Source organism: Zingiber officinale, chromosome 1A, assembly GCF_018446385.1.
Source record: "Zingiber officinale cultivar Zhangliang chromosome 1A, Zo_v1.1, whole genome shotgun sequence".
Taxonomy (NCBI): Eukaryota; Viridiplantae; Streptophyta; class Magnoliopsida; order Zingiberales; family Zingiberaceae; genus Zingiber; species Zingiber officinale.
The window spans coordinates 121,031,808-121,057,361 of record NC_055987.1 but is presented as its reverse complement, the minus strand read 5'-3'; the positions used below and the strand labels follow the sequence as shown (position 1 = coordinate 121,057,361).

Below are 25,554 nucleotides of genomic sequence, written 5' to 3'. Positions count from 1 at the left end.
ATTTTTGTGAGTCAACAACAACGCTTCTTGAAAAGCGTTGTCTATTACCATTTTTTTAGTGTTGTCTATTGTCAAGTTCTCATCTAAATTAAATCTAGAATGATACAAACCGTTGGATCAAGGAGTAGAAATACCCCTAGGTTTCACTCGCACCCACACCTATCTTCTAAAAACCTCCCGAACCCCTCTCACAACTTCTCATCTCTCGCCTTCTCCATCCAACTCCTCCTCTCACTCCCTCTCCGTCCAACTTCTCTCCGGCAAACCCCTCTCCGACGAACCCCTCTCTCTGAACCTCCCCTCTGAACTCCTCTCCGTCAAGACCGTGGGCAAAATTTCCTCACCTTATTCCTTCACCTCTTCGTCAAATAGAAAATTCCCTAATCGTCCCATTTTCTTTCTTAAACCCAGACACATTAAAACCGCGACGGGCGATGACAGCAGCAGAGAGATGATTCCCATCCTCTCCTCTCTCTTCTGATTGCATTCTCTGGTTTAATTTGTCTCTCTTGTTCCACAAATCGATTGCCAGATTTTTGTTTTATTTTTTTCCTTTGGGTCTTTGATTCTGAGTTAGGGTTTCCTACTCCTGCTAAGATTTGTTGTCTATGGTGGCTTCCAGTGGCGTTCCGACAACCCTTGCAGGGACGGGGCCTTTCCTTTGAAGCAGCTCTTCCACCAGGTCATTCTCCTTTCTGAGGAGTTCCAGTGCCTTTTATCGCGTTGGCACGAGAGGACCTTGGCGGAAGCTAGCTCTCCGGATGAGCCTGTGTTCCGATGCCTTGGTGGATCTCGTGGAGAAGCAATCCGCGGAAGCTAGCGCCTCGGCGCTCGAGCAGTTCAAGATCTCCGCCGATCGTAAGTAGCAATTCACTTCCCTTTGTCCTTTTTTATTCCCCCCATTTTTCACGTTAGAAATCTATGACTTAATTCTTCGAATGAAGATCTATCTGTCAAAGCTAGAAGTTTACTGGTAGGAAAACATTCTTTTGCCCCTTTTGCTGTGGGTTGAACTTTATGCTGCTAGATGTGTGTAAACGATCTGGGTTTATCAGTTTTGGTAGTTGAGGAGTTTAGTCTGTTTGGATTTGTGAGATTAACAAATTTGTTTAAAAACGAAAGTAATACTTCCGAAGTTCCTAGTTTAGTCGCGATTCCTATCTACATTAACCCTATTCAGGAGTTAAAATAAGGATTTTGATGTTGATCTATTTTCAGTTCTTTGTCTTCCTTTCTTAAGTTTAGTCTTCCCTACTTTCTAGAAATGTTGTCTGTTCCAATAGCCATGTCTAGGGTTTTAGGAAATTGCAGGGTGCTCATGGCGGTGGCCAAGGGTGGGTCCAAGGAAGCATCAGCGAAGGCAGTGACCAAGGGGGCGATGAAGCCCAAGGGGGCCTTTCATCGGAAGCTGCCTTTGTCTCCAGCGATGAGCAAATTCCTCGGCGTCCCAGAAATCACACGGGTGGATGCCGTCAAAAAATCTGGGAGCACATCAAAGCAAACTAGCTCCAGGTTCGAACCCCGTTTTCTCCTTTGCTAATACTTTCATCAATATATCTAGGGTTATGGGAAATCATACTCATGCATTTGTGCTTTTTTCACTTTTTATGAATCTTATCGTTCCAGGATTGTTAGGGTTATATCTCACTGTTGTGGCTAAAGTCCTTGGTAAAACTAATTATGGTTTGGTATGCTAAATGTTGTTGCCATCAAGTGATCACTCTGGTTTTGGTAATTTCTGCTTTGTGCTTTTAGTTCTACATTACGAATTTTGTCATTGGTTGATTTCTACTCGATTGATGGTCTATGGTGAAGTGATTGAATTTGTATAATTTTATTATCTAGTTCTTATTGTTTTTGGAGGTTTAGGGCTAGTTCACAATATCATTAGTTTTTTCCTGCACTCTCATAGTTAAAGACATGTTATGAGATTCACTACAATCATAGTCCATCTTATTATCCTTTTTCAGCCAATGCTACTTTCACTCTGCAATACGTTGGGTTATACATTGTGTTGTTTTAGTTGAGCCTAGCTTTAAGTGATTACAAAGAAATGTTATGAGATTCTCTCGAATTGATGGAGAAAATAAATAAAATCTCACTCAAACACTAGGCAAGAACCATTGTCAAACACAATGTTGATTTTCAGTGTAAAAAAAATTATAATATACTTTATAGTCATCCAAGGTATAAACTTTAGATCTCATTGTGTTTTCTAGGCTTCATCAGATGACAATGCTGGATTCATGATTGATATGTTAAAGTAAGTACAGGTTTCCACCAACCTGTATTTTTCATGTTCAAACTTGAAAGTCTGAGAAGTTTCTCCTTGGCATTCTAAACTTCTGATTGAATTTTCATCTATTTGTATTTTGCCATGGACAGGGAGTGTGGATTATCTCACAAATCAATAATTTTTGTCTTGGATGAGTTTGATCTTTTTGCTCAGGTACGTGTAGTAACTTTTAGCCACTAACAGAATTCTGTGCAAGTACTTCTTTACTTGCTTGTGTTCCCTTGTCAATCCTCCTTTGTTGTTCCATTTTTATCTCATTATGCAATGACCTTTGACTTATTCTAAATCTTTGATCTTTTTGATACATGTGTATGCAGGGGAAACAACGTTTACTTTATAGTTTGCTTGATGCAATGCAAACAATGACTTCATGCCTAGTAGAAGTTCTGATTCTTAGTGCCCCTCTTGTTAGTTCATGGGCATTGGAATTACCAGAGGATGGCCTACATGATCTTGTACAACTTTTATCGTAATGTTGTTTTTGTCTTCATTCTATTCTGGTATGTGTTTATGAACAATGTTGCATGGAATTATCAAACTTTCAATTTACCTTTCTTATGGTTGCATGGAATTTACAAATCTACTATCTTTAAGAATGGATATGCATTATCTCACTAATTTTCTCTTTAACATGTTAATCTAACCTTCCCTGCTTATCAATATGGGGCTGCATTGCTGCAACACTATTATGTGAGATTATCATCGACTCTGTGTGGTTTCTACCGGGTTACTGGTACATCTGTTTTCCACAAACTCATCGCAAGATTATATTATAAAGTAATTAAGAACTTAAACTTGTTTGACAAAGTGAAATATTTTTATCGATGCGTTGATTTCTATGATTGCTCTAACGTTATTGCACCTTGCATTTGCATACAGGGTCGTCTTTAACGTAATGAGGATTGGACTATTTTGGCTATGCTTACTAGGTGTCCTTGTGGCCGGGATGCTTCCCCGTTTCATAATGAAGGCACTGATCCATCATTTCGTGCATAATGACATACAGATTGCTAAAGAGTTGGAGAATGCTTACTAGGTGTTCTTTCTTCCAAGCATTGCTGGTTATACTTGATAAAGCCTCATGTCTTTCATGATGCAGACTAACTTCTTGAAAAAAGAGTTCAGTGTAGGTTTTGTCCCAGTCTCAAGCCGACAATCCTTTTTGATCAGTATATCTAGTAGAAGTAAGCATACAGATCGTTGTCTTCGAGGCCGACTAATTATTTTGTGTTTTTTTTTTGTTTTAAATTCGAATGTCACTATCTACTTTGAAACAGAACTATTTAGTCTTTGTGTATAGTTAAATTCTCCTGTAAATACTAATACTTTGTAATTGAATTCTATTATTTTGGTACGAGTTTGAAATCATTAGCCGAGCTAATTAATGTTATTTTATATGTCAAATTCGAATCTAGACATGGTAAAAGAAAATTAATAATTTTGTAAATATAAAAAAATAATTTTGTAAATAGATTTTTTTTATTTTTATTTTAAAAAGACAACGCTTTTAAAGCGTTGCACAAGTGTTGTCTTTGCCAAAAACAACAACGCTTTTAAAGCGTTGCAAAAGTATTGTCTTTGCTACAAACGACAACGCTTTTAAAGCATTGTCTTTGAGCAGACTTTTAACAACAATGCTTTTAACAACGCTTTTTCAGTCACATAGACAACGCTTTAAAAGCGTTGTCTATTAGCTTTTTTCTTGTAGTGTTGGGATGAATATTGAAGTCTATAACTATTTATTCTACTTCTCTCCATCAAGCTAGAACATAATGGAGCATAGACATTGATGGTGCTTAGTTTATCAAGTTGTACTCAATAAAGATTTGATTATCAATTTAGTAACCTTGTGATTTCTTAAACCATGCTCTAAAAATTTGTTTGACAACATAGATAACTTTCTTAAACATTCTAAAAAATTTCAAGTTTACAATGGAAATAACGCTCTAACAATTCACAGAACCTAAACATTCTAAAAACACTGAATCTAAGAATTTATTTGTAGTAAAGAATCTAAGCTTGCTGCACATGAAATGTAATGAATCTGGAATGCAAATGCTAAACACACTAGGAGTTTAAGTCTTATGAAAGGTCATATGCAAGAAAAGGTGAGGAGGGCCTCCTGAGGTTTAATCTTAACAACTTAGGATCTAATATTTGGACGCTAAATTTAATGTAGGCTGATGACTTTGACTCTGAAATCTACAATATCCACAGTTTACACATGATTACAGTACACTCTTCTTCATAGCAAACAACACAGAGTAGGAATCTACTACTCTGAAGGATAAAATGAGTTGTTGCTCAAGTCCCTGTAAATGAAATCAGGTATACATAATCTCCCATTTCACCAAATGGAAAATCAAGCTAGTCCTGAAATGGCTTATTCTCATAGATTGTATGTTGGATATTGGGGCCTAAATGGACCAATACGATTTTGAGGAGGAAAAATCGGAAGCCATCAATTGTTGAAAGTCGTAATTGACTTCAAAATTGAAATCTACGTTTCGCGTAGATAGATTTAGACTATTAATTTGCTCAAAACCGATTAAGGGTGAATGAGAAATTAATGTTCAAAGTCGGCCCAAAATAACGTTGGTTATTCATTAAGGAAATGCAAGGGAGAATAGTCCCACATCGGAAATTTCCGATGTGCATTCCTTACTTATTAATGATGTTGAGTTGTTGGAGTTAACTCAGAAAAGTACCAGGTACTCTCTGCTCAGGGGCGAGCAGGTGCTCGCACCTGTGAGCCCGCCACCCGCCACGTGCGCACGTGCGCAATGGGCGCTTTGTAGGCGCACTTTGCACTTGGAGCTTAAATTTATGCTCCAGGTGACATTGCAGTGCCTACATGGCACTCGGGTGACGTGTCAGGCTAGTACCTGACATGGCAGTGCCTGTGTGGCATCCTCGTGGGCAAAGGGAGATGACTGGACAGTTGGTTGGGCGAACGGATGGCAGCCGTTGATCAACGTTGATCAAAGAAGTATGGTGGATCGCTTGTGATGCGATCTAGAGCGTTGGATCACAATGAGTCACGATCTGACGGCTTGGGATGAGACATGATCTGAAGCATCGGATCAATGGATCCAGATCCGATGACTGATAGATCTGAGGGTCACAACTCTTAGATCTGATGGATGAGATTAAAGGGGCTATGTGAAGGGTTATAACTCTTCAGTCCGGACGGCCCAGATTAATCCACCCAAAGGTCACACCCCTCCCTAAAGCCTCTTCCTTCTGTATAAATAAAACCCTCCAGATTGGAATCAAATCACTCAACTTAATCTTCTCTTCCTCAAGTATTCACTCACTCATCTTGTGCATTCAAGAGTCCAAGAAGCCTACGAGAAGGTTCGCTGGTCTCGGAAGTCGGAGTGCTACGATTCCGAGACGATTGTCGTCGTTGTATCTTGGGAACGAATTGCAACAATCCGTTAAGCACCGTAGCGGAGCAATATCGTTTACGGAGATAGTGTCGAACACTAGCCTCGACGATCAGTTTGCATACTCCGGAATTTACTGGAACCAACAGTCGTAAACGATACTCCGTACAAACTGATATGGCTACCAACGACGTTCCAACCGCCATTCCGACCGCTGTTCCGACGGCCGTTCCGACCGCCGTTCCGACATCCATTCCGCACGGAGAAAAGCCGGAGAAATTCACCGGAGCCGACTTCAAAAGATGGCAGCAGAAGATGCTGTTTTACTTAACAACGCTAAACCTTGTACGGTTTTTGCGTGAAGACCCGCCAGTCGCTACGGACGGTAGCAAGGCTGCTTGCGATACGTGGACGCACGGAGATTTTCTGTGTCGCAACTACATTCTCAACGCCTTGGACAACACGTTGTATAACGTGTATTGTTCATTGGAGACAGCGAAATCTTTGTGGGAATCGCTTGAGAAGAAATACAAGACCGAAAATGCCGGACTGAAGAAATTCATCGTCGGCCGGTTTCTGGATTTCAAGATGGTGGACTCAAAGAGCGTCTCATCTCAAGTCCAAGATATGCAATTAATACTGCATGATCTGGACGCCGAAGGAATGAAGCTGAACGAGTCATTCGCAGTTGCTGCGGTAATTGAGAAGCTCCCTCCGTCATGGAAGGATTTCAAGAATTACCTAAAGCACAAGCAAAAGGAGATAGGGCTGCAAGACCTGATCCTGAGGCTACGAATAGAGGAGGATAATCGAAAGTTATCCGACTGCAGAGGAACCAAGCGGACTATAGACGATATGTCCAACCTGGTCGAGCCGAACGCTAAAAAGTCGAAACAGTTCAAGAAGAAGGCACAAGCGAAGAAGTTCAAGGGATCCTGCTACAACTGTGGAAAGGCAGGACACCTGTCCAAGGACTGCAGACGCCCGAAGAAGCCAACCAAGGGGCCAAAGGATGCTGCGAACCACGTCGCAACCTCTCTTGAGGACTTGGATCTCACTGCGGTTGTATTTGAAGCCAACTTGGTGGATACCAACCCGAAGCAGTGGTTCATTGATACTGGAGCAACTCGTCATATCTGTTCCGATAAGGCGATGTTCTCCAAGTATACTCCGATAAATGGCAGGAAGCTCTATATGGGTAATTCCACGACGTCGCCAATTGTCGGACTCGGAAAAGTTGTTCTGAAGATGACGTCCGGAAAGGAGCTAACACTCATTGATGTACTCCATGTTCCCGACATCAGTAAGAACCTAGTTTCTGGAGCGGCACTAGTTAAGGCCGGATTTAGGCTAGTGTTCCAGTCAGACAACTTTGTACTTACGAAGAATAATATCTTCGTAGGAAAAGGGTACCTAGAAAAGGGTCTATTCAAAATGGTTGTAATGCCTGTACTCCGAAATATTGATGGTAATAAAATAAATGCTTCCAGCTATGTTGTTGAGTGTTTTAATTTGTGGCATGATCGACTCGGACATGTGCATAATAATACTCTTAAACGTCTCGTCAAATTAAATTTATTACCAAACGTCAATGTTGACGGAACACACAAATGTGAAGTGTGCGTGGAAGCAAAATGACGAAACTACCTTTTCATTCGGTGGAAAGGTCAACGACTCCTCTAGAGTTAATACATAGTGATCTATGCGACTTGAAATTTGTGCAAACTAGAGGAGGTAAAAAGTATTTTATTACTTTTATCGATGACTGCACAAAGTTCTGTTATGTCTTTCTTTTAAGAAGTAAAGACGAAGCCCTAGAGGCATTTAGTGCTTATAATACATGAGTTGAAGATCAACTTGACAAACGAATTAAAATAATTCGTAGCGATAGAGGTGGAGAATATGGTGCACCGTTTAATGAATTTTGTTCAGAATCTGGCATTATTCATCAAACAACGGCACCTTACTCACCTCAATCGAACGGTGTTGCCGAACGTAAAAATCGGACACTAAAAGAGATGATGAATGCCTTGTTGATAAATTCAGGCTTACCTCAAAACTTGTGGGGGGAAGCAATATTATCGGCAAATCACATTCTCAACAAAATCCCTCATAAGAAAAGTGATAAAACTCCTTATGAACTATGGAAAGGACGCGAGCCATCGTACAAATACCTGAAAGTGTGGGGGTGCTTGGCAAAGGTCGAAGTACCTAAACCAAAGCAAGTAAAGATCGGACCTAAAACGTTCGATGCGGTATTTGTCGGATATGCCCATAATAGTAGTGCATATCGTTTCCTAGTTCACAAATCAGACATTCCTGATATACATGTGGGAACAACCATAGAATCTCGGAATGCAATATTCTTTGAAAACGTATTCCCAAATAAAAAGGGAAACGTTGAAAGTGATAACAACGGAAGTTCAAACAAAAATGACGTTACCGAACTTAGCTGTTATAAAAGAACTATTGACGATCAAAGTGAAGAGCCACGTCGTAGCAAACGGGCTAGAGTTGAGAAATCGTTCGGGCCAGATTTCATGACTTTCATGTCAGAAATGGAACCAAGAACATTAAGTGAAGCTCTCTCTAGTCCCGATGCTCCAATGTGGAAAGAAGCTGTCAATAGTGAGATTGAGTCTATCATGAATAATCATACTTGGGAATTAGTAGACCTTCCTTCTGGTAATAAACCATTAGGATGTAAGTGGATACTAAAACGCAAGTATAAAGCTGATGGATCAATTGACAAGTATAAGGCCAGACTTGTAGCCAAAGGGTACAAGCAAGAGGAAGGCCTTAATTACTTCGACACCTACTCACCGATGACAAGGATTACGTCCATACGAGTGCTAATAGCCATTGCAGCACTGTATGACCTTGAAATACATCAAATGGATGTTAAGACTGCGTTCTTAAATGGTGAGTTGGAAGAAGAAATTTATATGGAGCAACCCGAAGGGTTCATAGCTCCAAGAAATGAGAAAAAGGTGTGTCGACTTGTTAAGTCGTTATACGGACTTAAGCAAGCGCCTAAACAATGGCACGAAAAATTTGACAAAGTAATGTGTCAAACGAATTCAGAATAAATGAATGTGACAAATGCATTTATGTCAAAGACACACCCAAAGGCTATATAATCGTCTGTCATGCGTAGACGACATGCTAATAATGGGCGTAATCATGATGTAATCATGACTACAAAGAAAATGTTGACCAAAAATTTCGATATGAAAGATATGGGTCAAGCAGATGTTATATTGGGAATTAAAATTCTCGGGACATCGAAGGGATAGTTCTAACACAATCCCATTATGTAGAATCGATATTGAAAAGATTCAATGCGCACGATCTTTCTACAGTAAAAACACCTATGGATCTAAGTCAACACTTAGCGAAAAACCATGGTGAGACCATATCGCAGTTGGAATACTCTCGGATAATAGGCGGTTTGATGTATCTTACAAACTGCACACGTCCGGATATTGCTGTCGGTCAACAAGCTGAGTCGTTTCACCATAATCCAAACGACACCCATTGGAAGGCATTGATGCGAGTTCTTAGATATTTTAAATATACTATGAACTATGGATTACATTATGGAAAATATCCCATGTGTTGGAGGGATATTGTGATGCTAATTGGATATCAGATACAAAAGACTCCAAATCCACTAGTGGATATGTATTCACGATCGGTGGGAGAGCAGTATCTTGGAAATCCACTAAGCAGACGTGCATTGCTCGGTCAACTATGGAATCCGAGTTTATAGCACTAGACAAAGCAGCTGAGGAAGTGAATGGTGCGGAACTTCTTGGAAGATATTCCGAGTTGGAAAAACCTGTGCCTGCCGTATTGATCCATCGTGATAGTCGGCGATTGGAAGGGCACAGAGTAGTATGTATAATGGGAAGTCAAGACATATACGTCGTAGACATAATACCATTAGGCAGTTGATCTCGAATGGAGTGATTGCAATCGACTATGTTAAGTCCAAAGATAATTTGGCAGATCCTCTTACGAAAGGGTTGAGTCGAGATCAAGTATACTGCTCATCAAGAGGAATGGGATTAAAAATCTACAACTGAAAACGACTGAAGTGGAAAACCCAACCTTGTTGACTGGAGATCCCAAGATCTTGGTTCAATGGGACAACAAAGTTTCAGAAGTTGTGGTTCAGCACAGGAGATAGTTTATCTCTATCCCAATCCTAGGATGAATTTGTGCTGTCCTACCTCATGTAGTGAGGTTAAGCTTATGCTTTTAGTGACTTCTATACCTTATAAGGTGGAGTATGGTAGGATACTCTTGATAGAAGTGTCACCTATGTGAGTGTGAAGACAGGTCGCTTCAATGAAACACTCATGAATCCAAGATGGTGTCCATGGCCAAAACGGAACCAACCATGAGAACCTAAAGTAGGTGAGATAGGTCTCTGTGTGGGTGTTATTGTCTTAGTATACACAAACAGCTGAGCAGTTCAAGACATCACGTTCACTGCGCAGCCTAGTATACTCGATAGCATTCCACTACGGAAGGTTCAAAGCCACAAGCTACCTCTCCCGATGCAGTGACTTATCGATTGGACTCTTGTAAAGTGTCAGTATGCATACACGCATTACATTAATTTCCATTCATGTGGGGGATTGTTGGATATTGGAGCCTAAATGGACCAATACGATTTTGAGGAGGAAAAATCGGAAGCCATCAATTGTTGAAAGTCGTAATTGACTTCAAAATTGAAATATACGTTTCGCGTAGATAGATTTAGACTATTAATTTGCTCAAAACCGATTAAGGGTGAATGAGAAATTAATGTTCAAAGTCGGCCCAAAATAACGTTGGTTATTCATTAAGGAAATGCAAGGGAGAATAGTCCCACATCGGAAATTTCCGATGTGCATTCCTTACTTATTAATGATGTTGAGTTATTGGAGTTAACTCAGAAAAGTACCAGGTACTCTCTGCTCAGGGGCGAGCAGGTGCTCGCACCTGTGAGCCCGCCACCCGCCACCCGCCACGTGCGCACGTGCGCAATGGGCGCTTTGTAGGCGCACTTTGCACTTCGCATCGTCGCGAGGAGCTTAAATTTATGCTCCAGGTGACATTGCAGTGCCTACATGGCACTCGGGTGACGTGTCACGTTGATCAAAGAAGTATGGTGGATCGCTTGTGATGCGATCTAGAGCGTTGGATCACAATGAGTCACGATCTGACGGCTTGGGATGAGACATGATCTGAAGCATCGGATCAATGGATCCAGATCCGATGGCTGATAGATCTGAGGGTCACAACTCTTAGATCTGATGGATGAGATTAAAGGGGCTATGTGAAGGGTTATAACTCTTCAGTCCGGACGGCCCAGATTAATCCACCCAAAGGTCACACCCCTCCCTAAAGCCTCTTCCTTCTGTATAAATAAAACCCTCCAGATTGGAATCAAATCACTCAACTTAATCTTCTCTTCCTCAAGTATTCACTCACTCATCTTGTGCATTCAAGAGTCCAAGAAGCCTACGAGAAGGTTCGCTGGTCTCGGAAGTCGGAGTGCTACGATTCCGAGACGATTGTCGTCGTTGTATCTTGGGAACGAATTGCAACAATCCGTTAAGCACCGTAGCGGAGCAATATCGTTTACGGAGATAGTGTCGAACACTAGCCTCGACGATCAGTTTGCATACTCCGGAATTTACCGGAACCAACATTGTAGAGGGCATGCATTCCAGTCATATTTGGTATCAGACAACATGATTCTATATTCTTTAATTTGATTCCTTACTATACCTTGATGCCTCTTCTTTCTACATGTTTGTGGAGTTCTACTAGCATGCGAATCCCATCACTGTCAATGGAAGTCACTCCTGTGCTCAAAAGTGCAAAAACTGGTTATTTTTATTTTACTATTTTCCTTAATTTGATATCATCTGAACCTGATAATAATTATTTTCAACAAGAAAGAAGACTTACTGTTCATGTCCAGAATCAGATATTGCAGTGTTTCTTCCTCCTCTATCCACCTCATGATTCTGTCCAGAATAAGATATTGCATTACAATAGAATAATCAAGTTTATCCCGTACTGCATATAATACAAATAATCATTTAAGTAATCTTCATCATGAAACCTTTGTAAACATGAATTGCTTATAAGTAACATCATAATAGAAAAAGTTTGTTTGATAGGCTATCAAGCTTAAAGTATAAAGAAACCTGGACTCGCATGCACGTCTTGTATAAACAAGCATAACATAAATATTTATTTAGTACTAACATTATGCCTGATAGAAATTGATTACAGATAAGAAATTGAAACAGTTATTGCTAGTACGGACATGAAAAGCAAAGGAGAGGTGCCACTTACAATTAAAAGAAGAGGCAATAGTTATATGTATACATGGGACACGGCTATTCCTTGCATTTGAGGAGTCACGACTGCCAGATTTAAACTAGCATATGAAGAATCATAGCCACTGAAAAGAGCATCACTATTTAAAAGAGTATCTAATAATACAAAGTGTGTTAGAAATGTAAAGGGGATAGACATCCTGCCAATTTCGAGTGGATTGACTGAACCCAAATTTATTAGGACTATCTGTTTAATTTGAACATTTTCAGCTAACATATTTACAAAAACACACAAACATCTTCAGAAGTAGATAATTCTCATTCTATGAGAAGAGATCTCCATTCAATCATATTATCTTAGATGTTGCACAGAACTAAAAGCATAATTAAATAAACAAGAGCCTTATTACTGAACTACAAATAACCTCTCTTTTTTTAAAGAAAAATTTATTTTGCAGACTACAAAGAAAGATCAACAGCAGAACGTTGTAAGACTGGCAACTTGTAGCAGGAAGCTAAACATTGCATCGCAATAACTTCCAATTTTCAGCAGAACTAAGCTTTGGAGAACCTGATACTACAGATTAAGAGGTCTATGTCCCTTAACCGCTAACCAACATGAAACAGTCGGATGCATGAGATTTGAGAAGCCATACCTCGAATGGGTTTTATCTTCACTGCTCCCTCAGCAGCTGGTCCTTCCGTGCAGCTCACGGTAGAGGCGCCAGGGCCCAAAACACTTGCTTCTCCTGCTCCTTCCCTTGGCTCTTGGACGCCCCCTTGCTCTTCGACTCTTTGTCCGACTTCTTCTTCTTCTTGAGAGTCTCAAGCACCGCGAAGATGTTAGTGCTATTGATCTTCAGCGGCCCATCGCCCCTCCTGCTTCCGCCTCCGACCATCTCTCCCAATCGATGCACCAAGACAAATCCAGCCTACACTTGTGATATCGGCCTCAAACCTAACCCAGCGCTCTGGAAAAGAGCCAAAACACACAAATCGATGCATAAAACAAATGCGAACAAGCTAGAGACATTAAAAAGGATATGTTTACAGAGCAATAGTCTTTCCAACGGAACTCCGGTGACTGGTGAGGAGGAGTTATCTTCGTTCCTTTAGAGGTCTTCAGAGTTTAAGAGGTCGAGAAGGTGGAGCACGAATAAGTGGTTGAGAGCATCTCCAACCGGTGCCCTTTTACACCATTTTGGTGTAAAAAGGGCACCATATCCTCTCCAATGGTAACCCTAAAAATTGCACCAAAATGGTGCAAGTGAACAGTGCAGCACCATCTTGGTGCTGCACTGTTCACTTGCACCATTTTGGCGCAAGTAGAGATTTTTTTAATATAATATATCATAATAGGTAAGTTATATTTAAAATATTTTTAAATATTATAAATTAATATGATTTAATTTAATTGAATTTATTATATAAATTTTATATATTATAAATTTAATATATAAATTTCAATTAAATATATATTATAAATTTTAATATTTGTTATGTTGCTAAGATTATAAATATATTAAAATTTATAATATTGGTAAATAATGATGTATTATTAATGAAGTGTTAGTTGTCTAGTGAAAATATTTTAAAAAAATTATCTAAATTGTTTATGATTGTGTATTATCTTTAAATATTAAATATTAGTATGCTTATTAAATTATTTCTAACAAAATTATAAAAATACTAATTTTAATTTTCTGGTAACTAAAAACATAATATCATAAAAATTAATAGTAATTATTATCGTAATAAAAATATTTAACAAATTAATATATATGTTGAATAATAAATTATAAGAAGGAAAAATAGAATATTCTAAAGAATATTCCTTTTAGGGTAGGAAATGGTGTCTCATGGTTGGAGTTGGAAAAAAATTTGGTGCTCAAATGACACCAAATTGGTGTTGAAAGTGCACCAAAATAGAGTTTGTGGTTGGAGATGGTCTGATGTAGCGCTTGGCGACCTTGGTATCGGTGTCGGACGACACGACGTAGCGGAGAAGGAGCTCATAGACGAGCTGGAGATGAGGCCAGGCGGGGTCGAGGTAGGGGTCCTCCTCCTCCGGGTCGGTGGGCTCGACGCCGGTGTTTTCATGGGAAGCCGGAGGGAGACTGCGGAAGATATTGATGTCTACAGTACGGACGAGCTCTTCCTATACCTGCTCGTTGAGCCGGCCGGAGCTGGATTGCACGAAGCCGACGAGCTCCAACAGCGTCTGCCACTTCACCTCCTTCTCGCGGGCCGACTTGAGCGTGTCGGAGAAGTCGAAGAGCACAGAGCAAATCCGAAGTTTGCGGAGAAAGAGCGCCTGGCGCTCGAGTATGGGCACATCGCAGAAGAGTGGGAGGGACTCGATTTGCGGGACGGCACCGGGGGCTGGGGAGGAGTGCAGTTGACGGGGGGAGCCGGGATTGACGTCTGAGGAGCAGGAGGCAAAAGAAAGCACCTGAGGAGCGGGATCGGCGCCAGGATTAGGGTTTGGTGGGCGAGGAGAAGCCCAAAAGAAAGCGTGCTAAGAAAGTCTGCCAGAATTTTGATTCATAGACACCGGATTTTAAAAACCACTGTTAAAATCGGTGTCTATTAATGAAAAAAAGACACTCATAGACATCGCCTAAAAACCTGATGTCTATGAGCGAAAATCTGCACTCATAGACACCCGTTTTTGGAAAAATCAGTGTAAAATACTCAAAGACATCGGTTTTTGCTTATAACCATTGTTGTTCCACCGATGTCTATGAGGGGTTTTCTTGTAGTGGGGGGAGAGTAGGACAAATTCAATACTAATTAAAGTGATGAGAAAAATAGAGCTCTCATTAAGGGGGAGCCTTACATACTATGTTTTAGCTTAAATCATGCCTGCACTATTTATAGCAGGCTCATCTTTATTTTGTGCATCTTGTTTTACTTAACTTTAAATTTTTTTTGTTGTCATAATCAAAAAGGGGGAGATTGTTGGTGCGGGAAGCATCTGACGATCGAACCTAAGTTTTGATAATGACAAAGAGATTTAAAGTTAAGATTTCTTGTTATCTAATGCGCTTAAATGAGATTTCAGGAAAGTCCTAACTGCGGTTAGGCAGGTGGAAAAACCTAAGGGGCTGTAACCTTAGGTCCTAGAGGGTGGTAACCCTAGGTGAAGGAAAATCCTAAGGGGTGGTAACCTTAGGTCCTAGGGGATGGTAACCTTAGATGAAGGAAAATCCTAAGGGGCGGTAACCTTAGGTCCTAGGGAGTGGTAACCTTAGGTGGAGGAAAACCCTAGGGCGCGGTAACCCTAGGTCCTAGGGGGTGGTAACCCTAGGTGGAGAAAAACCCTAGGGGGCGGTAACCCTAGGTCCTAGGGGGTGGTAACCCTAGGCAGAAAGTCCAGTCGATCTGGAGGACCGGAGTGACACCAGGTAATCTCTCCTGAGGGGAGTAGGTGAGGACGCGTTCCTCGTAGAGGGAATAGTAGGCGTCGGGTCGACCTAGGGTTTCCGTTCCAAAATTCGAAATCAGACCCGGACAGTCCAATAACTATCAACCACTTAATGTGTCATGTTTCTATCTATTCTAACTTTTTCTTGTAGGATACGGTGCTGTTTTGGGACTAACATATCTTGCAGGTACAAAAGGAACAAGTTAAGCCTCGGATGAACAGTGACCGAGGCGCCTCCATGGAGCTTGGAGGCGCCTCGGGTGCAAGTCGAAGCCAGTTATCCAAAGGAGCTGGAGGCACCTTCATGGGGACTGAAGGCGCCTTGGACCACGGCTTGGAGGCGCGTTGGAGTGGCTTGAAGGCGCCTTCAAGTGGATGAGGTGTGACCAGTTCGATGCTGATCCACGCGGCTGACTCGGGAAGCTTGGAGGCACCTTGGATGGTGTTGGAGGCGCCTCCAACACTGTATAAAAGAGGAGTTCGAGCATCTCCTTCAAGAATCAACTAACAAGCGATCCTTCTTCCGTGTGCTGCTCAAGAAACGTTCCAGAACTGCTGAGCAACATCCCGACAACCCGGAGCTTCAGATTTAGTATTTCTTGTTGTCGGTATAATTTTTATTGCTTTTGATTGTAATTAGATTGTAATAATTTTGCGAGATATAGTTGTTGCCCACAAAAAGCGATCAATGATCGCGGGCCTTGGAGTAGGAGTCGCTCAAGGCTCCGAACCAAGTAAATCACTTGTGTTCGCGTGTTGTTTGTTTTATTATTTCCGCTGCATTACTTGTCGTCTTTTCGAATCCGAAACGAGTGAAAGCCACGAGCGCTATTTACCCCCCCTCTAGCGCTTCTTGATCCAACATAAAGTCGCCGCTCAGCTTTGCGTTCCATATATCAAGAGTTTATAGTCGTCGCTCGATTTTACTTGGATTTAAAGTCGTTGCTTGGCTATAGGGAGTACTGCATTCGCTTACTTCCTGAGTTTATAGACATCGCTCGGTAATCACTTACTGACCTGGGTTTAGAGCCACCGTTCAGCTTTAGTTTTCGTCGACTCTCGGGTTTATAGTCACCGCCCGGCTTTAATTGTCATCGACTCCCAGGTTTATAGCCGCCGCTTGGCTTTAGTTGGTGTAGAATCTCGAGTGTATAGCTGCTGCTTGGCTTTAGTTTTCATCGACTCCCAGGTCTATAGTCGTCATTTGGCTTTAGTTTCATCGACTCCCAGTGATCCTATCCGAAAATCATGGAGACGAAAAACTGGGGATGTGGTTGCTGTGTTGACTGGAGGTGGACCTCGCTCCGCTATGTAAACATAAGAAATGTCAGTGTCAAGCCCCCATGTTGGCCCTCCGACGCTCAAGTCAGTCACCAGCAGGAAGAAGAAGATGGAATAACAGTAGCATAAGCGTAAACAGTGAATAACGTGTACCTCCACCGGTGCATGGACCCCCTTTATATAGTGCCCTGGTGGGCGACATGAATGCTCTTTGAGGTATGGACACATTCTCTAATTTGTTCTATGAAAGGACCAGCCAGGAAAGTGCCTCTAACACCATACCTTAACAGGACATGCATATCTCTGATAAGACAGTAGAAGCTTCCGCCCACTGCGATCGGGACAAGCTGATCGAGTTGTTGCCCGATGTTATGCTGGATTATCTTGAGTGACCCCCGTCCACAGAGAAGCTCGCCTCCTTTTGTACTATCTCTTGCTATCGTGTAGAAAATTTTCTAAGTGTTAATGCATGATCTTCCATTCGGTGCTTCTTCCCTTTGTTGAGTTTTCCACTTGTTAATGAATGCATCGTCGCTCGGCTCGAGTAGGACTATGAACCATTTATCATTTTTTGAAAAAATTCTAAGTATGGTTCCCTGCCCTCTTGATCATCAATGTAACTAGCTGCTATGTTGTCGGAGTAATCACTTCAGCCTAGTCGAACGACCTTATTTTAACGGAAAACTATTTCTTCTAGGAGCAACATGTTTCCTTGTCAGCTTTATTCTCATCTTATATATTCGTTGATTGACTCTATTTTTCATAGAATTGGTTTTAGAGCTATCGCTCAGCCGATATTCGTCGTAGACTCAGGTTTATAGCCGCCTCTTGATTGTTGATAAAGACTAGAGTTTATAGTTGCCGCTCGACTGTTGATGAAGACTAAGGTTTATTGTCGCCGCTCAACTGTTGATGAAAACTAGGGTTTATAGTCGCCGCTCGACTTTTGACGAAGACTAGGCTTTATAGTCGCCACTCAACTTTTAACTTAGCCAATCGACACAAGAGTTTAGGATACTTGTGAATTTTATTCATCGTTCATCTACGTTTACAGGATATACTCTGATACAACATTATTTGGATTTAACCATGCACCTCTCACCCGACCCTATAGGGTTAGAGATGGTTCCCACTCTAAGGCTGATCGAGCTTTCTTCCATCCTCATCCTACATGTAGTAGGCTCCCGAGCAGAGCTTCTAAATGACTTTATAGGGACCTCCCCATGGGGCTTCGAGCTTGGCGACGTCACTGACCTGCTTTATTCTTTTCCACACCAGATTGTCAACTTAGAAGGACCTTGGGATCACCCTCCGATTATAATTTTGCTTCATTCGTTGCCTATATGCCATGAGCTGGATGACAACCTTATTTCGGGCTTCATCCACCAAGTTGAGTTCCATGAGTCTCCTCTCAGTGTTACCCTCGTCGTAGAGCTGCACCCGGTCAGATTCTACTTCCACTTCCACGAGGACCACCGCTTCACCTCCGTACACTAGATGAAATAGTGTGATGCTAGTCGCCTTTCTTGGTGTGGTGCGATGGGCCCACAAGACACTAGGGAGTTAAATTACCCAACTGCCTCCAGCGTGGTCAAGCCGAGCCCGTAAACCTCTGAGGATCTCTCCGTTGGTGACTTCCATCTGGTTGTTGCTCTGGGGGTAGGCCACTGAGGTGAAGGCCTGCTCAATGTTATAGTCTTCACATCACTTCCTTAGCCTCCATCCAGCAAACCGTCTCCCATTGTTCAAGATAAGCCGGCGAGGGATGCCGAATCAACACAAGATATTCTATCATATAAACTTGATGATCATCTGTTAGGTTATCTTTGCTAGTGGCTCGACCTCTACCCACTTTGAGAAATAATCTACCGTGATAAATAGAGATTTGTGCTAATCAATCGCCATTGGAAATGGTCCAACAATATCCATGCTCCATTGGTCGAACGGGCATGACACCGTGGATGCCTTCATCTCCTCAGTCGGTCAGTGTGAGATGTGTTGGTGCAACCTTAGGTCAAGGTTGACCTAGGTGACCCGACTCGAGTTGACCTGACTCGAGGTATATTTTGATGTTTGACAAGAATGGAGAAGTTATATTTTGATGTTTGACAAGAATAGGAACTTGGGGGATTGTGGGTGCAACCTTTGGTCAAGGTTGACCTGGTTGACCCGACTTGAGTTGACCTGATTCGGGAAAGTCCAAGTATGGAGACTTGGCACGGAAAAGTCCAAGCAGGGAGCTTGGCATGGGAAAAGTCCAAGTATGGAGACTTGGCACGGAAAAGTCCAAGCAGGGAGCTTGGCACGGGAAAAGTCCAAGTATAGAGACTTGGCACGGAAAAGTTCAAGCAGGGAGCTTGGCACGGGAAAAGTCCAAGTATGGAGACTTGGCACGGAAAAGTCCAAGTATGGAGACTTGGCACGGAAAAGTCCAAGCAGGGAGCTGGGCATAGGGAAAAGTCCAAGTATGGAAGCTTGGCATGGGAGGTCAGAGAGGGCTCGGTAGCTCGTTCTCTGGACTGGATGGAGTCGGAGAGGGCTCGGTAGCTCGTTCTCCGGACTAGGTCAGAGAGGGCTCGGTAGCTCGTTCTCCGGACTAGGTAAGAGAGGGCTTGGTAGCTCGTTCTCTAGATCAGGAAGGCTTTAGGGTTTAAGGCTGGGAAATTGGATCGGTCTGCTGACCGATCCAGTGATACTATGGGTATCTGGATCGGTCTGCTGACCGATCCAGTGATACACTAATTCTCACTATGGTCATCTGATCGGTCTGGTGACCGATCAGTAAACAAACAGATTGGGAGAAGGAATAGGAGGGATCGGTCTGTGGACCGATCCACCTATGGCCTGATCGGTCCACAGACCGATCAGGGATCGGCAACAACTCTCTGTGAGAGTTGGGATCGGTCTGGGGACCGATCAGCCTAGGCCCTGATCGGTCCCATGACCGATCAGACCCATCCTGGACCGTCAAGGTGGAGCCTGATCGGTCCAGACCTAGCCGTTGAGACACAACGGCTAGATTTCTGTCTTCTTCGCAGGTTCAAGTTATATAACGAGGTGGAGGGCCTCTACAGGGATAGGCTTCTTCTTGCTCCTGCGATCTGAGCTTTGCTGAGCTCTCCATTACTGAAGCTTCGTGTGAGCTTCCCTCGGCTGGACTCCAACTGATCAGTTGCTGCTGTTGTTGGCATCCGTGAAGTTGCTGCTTCATCAACAGTCGACGAGAAGGCAAGCAAAATAGTGTTTTTACATTCATATTGTTCTTGGCTTCTTGCTGTATTTCTTGTACTATGATCTTGCTGTTGCAAGAGAGATTGTGGCGAGGTTTCTCCACCCAGAAGGAGTTTTTATTAGCCGGTTTTCCGGGATCTCATCCACCGACGGATTGATAGGATTCGTCCACCTTACGGACACGCCGAGGAGTAGGAGTATCATCTCTGAACCTCGTTATATCATCGCGTTTGAGGTTTGATATTCTCCCGTTTTGTTTCTATCTTTTACTTCCGCTGCGCTAACTCAAATTGTAGGAAGAAACGAGAATTTGGGGTCGGCTATTCACACCCCCCCTCTCTAGCCGCGTCCGAAGGTCCTAACAAGTGGTATCAGAGCAAGGTCGCTCTTCGTCGGATTAACACCCGGGGGAGCACGAGCTAGAGAATTGATCAACTTGGAGAAGACATCACGATTCCACCCTTCTACGATCGCGACGACTTCGCGTATTGGAAGGTAAGAATGAAGTATTTTCTTATGACTAACCTAGTAAATTGGAATTGTGTACAAGTAGGTTTTATTTCTCCGGTGGATAAAGAAGGAGAACCTCTCGAGAAGAAGAAGTGGACGAAGGAACAAATCCACTAATCCATAATCAACGACGAGGTAACGAAAATCTTTGAATTTTCATTACCTAATGATATTTTGTGTAAGATAAGTAGATACAACAATGCCAAGGAGTTGTGGAACAACTTGGCTACGTTCCATGAGGAGAGCTCCAATTCAAGTCATGAAGAGGAGTCAAGTGAGCCAAGTAGCTCACATCATGGAGGTATGGAATTAGAAGTTGAGGGCTACTGAACATCTAAGGAAGAAGAGGAGGAGAGTTCTTCTTCAAGACTGGAGCAAGAAGAAGAAGTCTCTACCTCTGGAAGGGATGAAGGAGAGAGCTTATATCCATCCTCAACCCTAGGTAACTCAAGCAACCTAATTTCAAGTAAATTACATATAATGTGCTTTGAGTGTAGGGAATATGGGCATTACAAAAGTAAATGTCCAAAGAGGATTAGAAAGACTCCACCGGCACCAAAAGTCAAGGAAGCCAGAGTCTCGATACGCAAGGGCAAGGAGCACGTGGTGTGCTTCCAATGCAAGCAAAGGGGACATTGTAGGAGTCAATGTCCAAGGGGGAGGCAACCTCACAAGGACAAGAGACCAAGCACATCTATGGGGGGAGCTAAGGCAAACCCTAAGGTATCCTTTAAGGCACATTCTTGCAATTCTAATAAGACACATGCTAGTAGTTTTATTGCAATTGTCAATAGTGATAAGCATGATAACTATAGAAACCGATACATGTCCTTAGGTGCCAAACATGTTAGCCTAGATAAGGACAATGCTAGAAATGCCAACCCTAGAGTTAACTCATCTAATGTTAAGGAAAACCTAGATAGGGATCCCAGAACAACTAGACATATGCCTAGGAATACCTCAAAGAAAAATGGAAAATTAAAGCTTGAGGTATTAAAGAAGGAAAATCAAGTCTTGAGGTCAAGACTTGACACTTTAGAAAAGGCTTTTAAGAATTTGGAGAAGTCAACTCTAGGGTCTAAGGGTCAAAAACCAAAGCCCAAGGACATGAGAGGTTTGGGTCACAAACCTAAGTCTCAAGTGGTCAAGCCCACTTATCATAATGTTCCATTCGATTATGGAACAAGACCTAGGGCTAAGAAGACCATCACCAAGGTCACAAGGGGAGTCACCCATAGAGTTGATCTTGATGAGTCCCAAATGACCAAGGCCTTAAAGCCTAGGAGGGTCATTAGGAGGGTTGCTAGGGAAGTCATCCCTAGTGAATATTTAGTGAACCCAATGAGCTCAAATAGGTATTGGGTTCCTAGGAGCGTGATCCCTTCACGCTAGATGGTTTAGGGTGTGCCAACCTTAATTGGATAGGTAGTTAACCTACTCATGGCAAAAGGTGGCATTTTAGGAATTTTCAAGGTGTAATCAAGCCTTGAAAATGAAATTAAAAATATTCCTAAGGTGATTAGGATGTGCCAACCACATTTGAGGAGTTTTCTAGGATCAATCTAATTGGCACATAGCGATCTAAAATTCTTTAGTATATGATTTTAGGTCTATTATACTTAGGAATATAGAATTTATGGTAAAATGATCAAAATTATCAAAAATGACAACTAAGACTAGAATTAGGTATTTTCTATACCTTGATATGTTATTTGCCATACATTGTTTGTCATATGCCATGTCATGACATCATATTTATTATCATTTGAAATGTCATGATAATGCTTAGGTTAGTTATATGTCATGCCTTATTTAAGTTTCATACTTTATGTCATGCCATCATGACATTGGCACATATTTCCACTTATGATATTATTTTATGCCATGCCATCATCTCTTGCAGTTATGATCAATTAATTTGATTTAAGGATAGAAACACAATTTGATATGGAGATCAAATTGTTGTTTAGAAAATGCATGAGAACTTAGCTTAAGATGACCTAAACCTATATCTCACATCAAAATTGACTTGGATGTGTTTGATACACCTTAGATGTGTGCGAGATATTAGGATTATGAGTTAGGATCAAGGTGCATAGTTCTTGTACCTAGATGAGCCTAATTCGAATTTGAGGATCATAGGGAAAACTTGTGTACAAGTCATGTACATTTAGCCCTAAGATTGTGGTCCTAAATTGAATGGTTTAAGATCATTTCAAAATTGATTTGAAAAACCTTGATGAAGCTTTTCTAGTGATAGCATTCATCATTGAGCAAGTTGATACAAAGATGGATTAACCTTGAGCTATTTCAAAGTATTTCGAACTTTGTATCAAGATTAAAAAATTGGAGTTATTTTCATAGAAAACTATTTTTCCATGATAATATATGTTATGAGGAATATGTCCTCAAAATTTTACAATTTTTGAAATTTTCTGTAATTTTTTAGGGGTTTCTGAATTTTGGGAGAAAAATCAGAAATTCTTATCAGAGAATTGTGGACCGATCAGAGAAGATTCTGATCGGTCCAAGGAGGTCTGGATCGATCACTGGACCGATCCAGGGCAGTGTGGATCGGTTTGGTGACCGATCCAGTGGAGTCCTGATCGGTCTGGTGATCGATCAGAGCGTGCCAAAATGCTGATTTTCGACTGTTGTCTGAAATTTCAGCTGTGGAAGTTGGTGTTTTAGATTTCTAAAGGGTTGAAACTCTCCAAGACATTGTTGGTGCAATGATCAAGGAGGAGTTGATCTTTAGGGGGAGTTTTACCTAATGGTCAAGGGGGAGTTGACTTTTAGGGGGAGTTTTTACTCGTCAAGATTTCTGAGGATAAGTGATATGGGATTATCACTAAGTTGATTGTTGATTTTAGAATCAAGGGGGAAATTAAGGGTTTCAATGAAAGGTATGAGACTTTCATTAGGAAGAAACTCTTGACCTTGATTCACTCCTTTTTGATGTGTGTCAAAAAGGGGGAGAATGCCCAGAGAATGTTTAAGAAAGAACATTGGAGTCTGGGGAGAATGTTCAGAGAATGTTCAAGGAAGAACATTGGAGAACTATTGGAAAACCTAAGTTACGTTATCGGGTTAACCTAACTTGATTATGGTTTTTGTCAAACATCAAAAAGGGGGAGATTGTTGGTGCAACCTTAGGTCAAAGTTGACTTGGGTGACCCGACTCGAGTTGACTTGACTCGAGGTATATTTTGATGTTTGACAGAATGGAGAAGTTATATTTTGATGTTTGACAAGAATAGAAACTTGGGGGATTGTGGGTGCAACCTTTGGTCAAGGTTGACCTGGTTGACCCGACTTGAGTTGACCTGATTCGGGAAAGTCCAAGTATGGAGACTTGGCACGGAAAAGTCCAAGCAGGGAGCTTGGCACGGGAAAAGTCCAAGTATGGAGACTTGGCACGGAAAAGTCCAAGTATGGAGACTTGGCACGGAAAAGTCCAAGCAGGGAGCTGGGCACGGGGAAAAGTCCAAGTATGGAAGCTTGGCATGGGAGGTCAGAGAGGGCTCGGTAGCTCGTTCTCTGGACTGGATGGAGTCGGAGAGGGCTCGGTAGCTCGTTCTCCGGACTAGGTCAGAGAGGGCTCGGTAGCTCGTTCTCTGGACCGAACGTGGAAGTCGGAGAGGGCTCGGTAGCTCGTTCTCCGGACTAGGTAAGAGAGGGCTCGGTAGCTCGTTCTCTAGATCAGGAAGGCTTTAGGGTTTAAGGCTGGGAAATTGGATCGGTCTGCTGACCGATCCAGGATGACTCTATGGGTATACGGATCGGTCTGACCGATCCAGACCGATCAGAGATTACAAGTATCACTCGATCGGTTTGGTGACCGATCAAGAACAAACAGATTGGGAGAAGGAATAGGAGGATCGGTCCATGGACCGATCCACTGCCTTTGTCCGTCCACGACATCATCGGCAACAACTCTCTGTGAGAGTTGGGATCGTCTGGGGCCGATCAGCCTAGGCCCCGATCGGTCCCATGACCGTCGGACCCATCTGGACCGATCGGTGGAGCTGATCGGTCAGCCTAGCTGAGACACAACGGCTAGATTTCTGTCTTCTTCGCAGGTTCAAGTTATATAACGAGGTGGAGGGCCTCTACAGGGATAGACTTCTTCTTGCTCCTGCGATCTGAGCTTTGCTGAGCTCTCCATTACTGAAGCTTCGTGTGAGCTTCCCTCGGCTGGACTCTAACTGATCAGTTGCTGCTGTTGTTGGCATCCGTGAAGTTGCTGCTTCATCAACAGTCGACGAGAAGGCAAGCAAACTAGTGTTTTTACATTCATATTGTTCTTGGCTTCTTGCTGTATTTCTTGTACTCTGATCTTGCTGTTGCAAGAGAGATTATGGCGAGGTTTCTCCACCCAGAAGGAGTTTTTATTAGCTGGTTTTCCGGGGTCTCATCCACCGACGGATTGATAGGATTCGTCCACCTTACGGGCACGCCGAGGAGTAGGAGTATCATCTCCGAACCTCGTTATATCATCGCGTTTGAGGTTTGATATTCTCCCGTTTCGTTTCTATCTTTTACTTTCACTGTGCTAACTCAAATTGTAGGAAGAAACAAGAATTTGGGGTCGGCTATTCACACCCCCCCTCTCTAGCCGCGTCTGAAGGTCCTAACAAGATGTTGTGATATTTTTCACACGGCAGACAGGTGACTACTATCCGAGCAACATCATCTTAAAGCGTGAGCCAAAAATATCTTTCCAGCAGGATCTTTCGAGCCAGCGATCAGTCGCCCGGATGACTTCCGTAGGAACCCTGATGTACTTCTTGGAGGATGTACTCCACGCTCTCCGGTCTAATACACTTGAGCAGCAACCTTGAAAAAGCTCTTTTATATAACTGGTCTCTAATCAAAGTGAACCGTCTGACCCTCTTTTTCAATAGGCGAGCTTCTTCCCGATCGGCTGGAGTACTACCCGATCGGAGGAACTCTATCAATGGAGTTCTCCATTCGCTTGGAAAGGTTATTCCATCTATCCTGTCAATGTGTGCCACCAGTGAGACTTGCTTGATCGGCTACTCTATCACGATCGGCAACAATGAACTGACTAAT

At 42.3% G+C, this 25,554-nt stretch overlaps 1 protein-coding gene and 1 long non-coding RNA gene across 6 annotated transcripts; one reads left to right on the top strand and one right to left on the bottom strand.

Moving 5' to 3' along the window:
• Window positions 1-156: 156 nt before the first annotated feature.
• On the top strand, window positions 157-3,553 carry LOC122029568. Of its 5 annotated transcripts, XM_042588623.1 has the most exons (6): window positions 157-325; window positions 412-493; window positions 623-858; window positions 1,302-1,512; window positions 2,386-2,449; window positions 2,614-2,875. In XM_042588623.1, exons 3-6 carry the CDS (start codon window positions 762-764, stop codon window positions 2,767-2,769), a joined length of 528 nt encoding a protein of 175 aa, XP_042444557.1. In that variant the 5' UTR covers window positions 157-325; window positions 412-493; window positions 623-761; the 3' UTR covers window positions 2,770-2,875. The 5 variants fall into 5 exon arrangements, 4 of the variants coding, with proteins under 4 accessions (XP_042444557.1, XP_042444548.1, XP_042444565.1 ...); XR_006125105.1 differs by adding exons at window positions 2,220-2,263; window positions 3,176-3,553 and having other exon boundaries at window positions 157-1,512; window positions 2,614-3,073; XM_042588614.1 differs by having other exon boundaries at window positions 157-493.
• A 1,033-nt stretch (window positions 3,554-4,586) lies between these two features.
• On the bottom strand, window positions 4,587-11,615 carry LOC122009588. Its single transcript, XR_006119593.1, has 3 exons — window positions 11,389-11,615; window positions 10,155-10,156; window positions 4,587-4,608 (listed from the first exon to the last, which is right to left on the bottom strand). It is a non-coding gene; the product is annotated as an uncharacterized LOC122009588 (long non-coding RNA).
• Window positions 11,616-25,554: the final 13,939 nt, after the last annotated feature.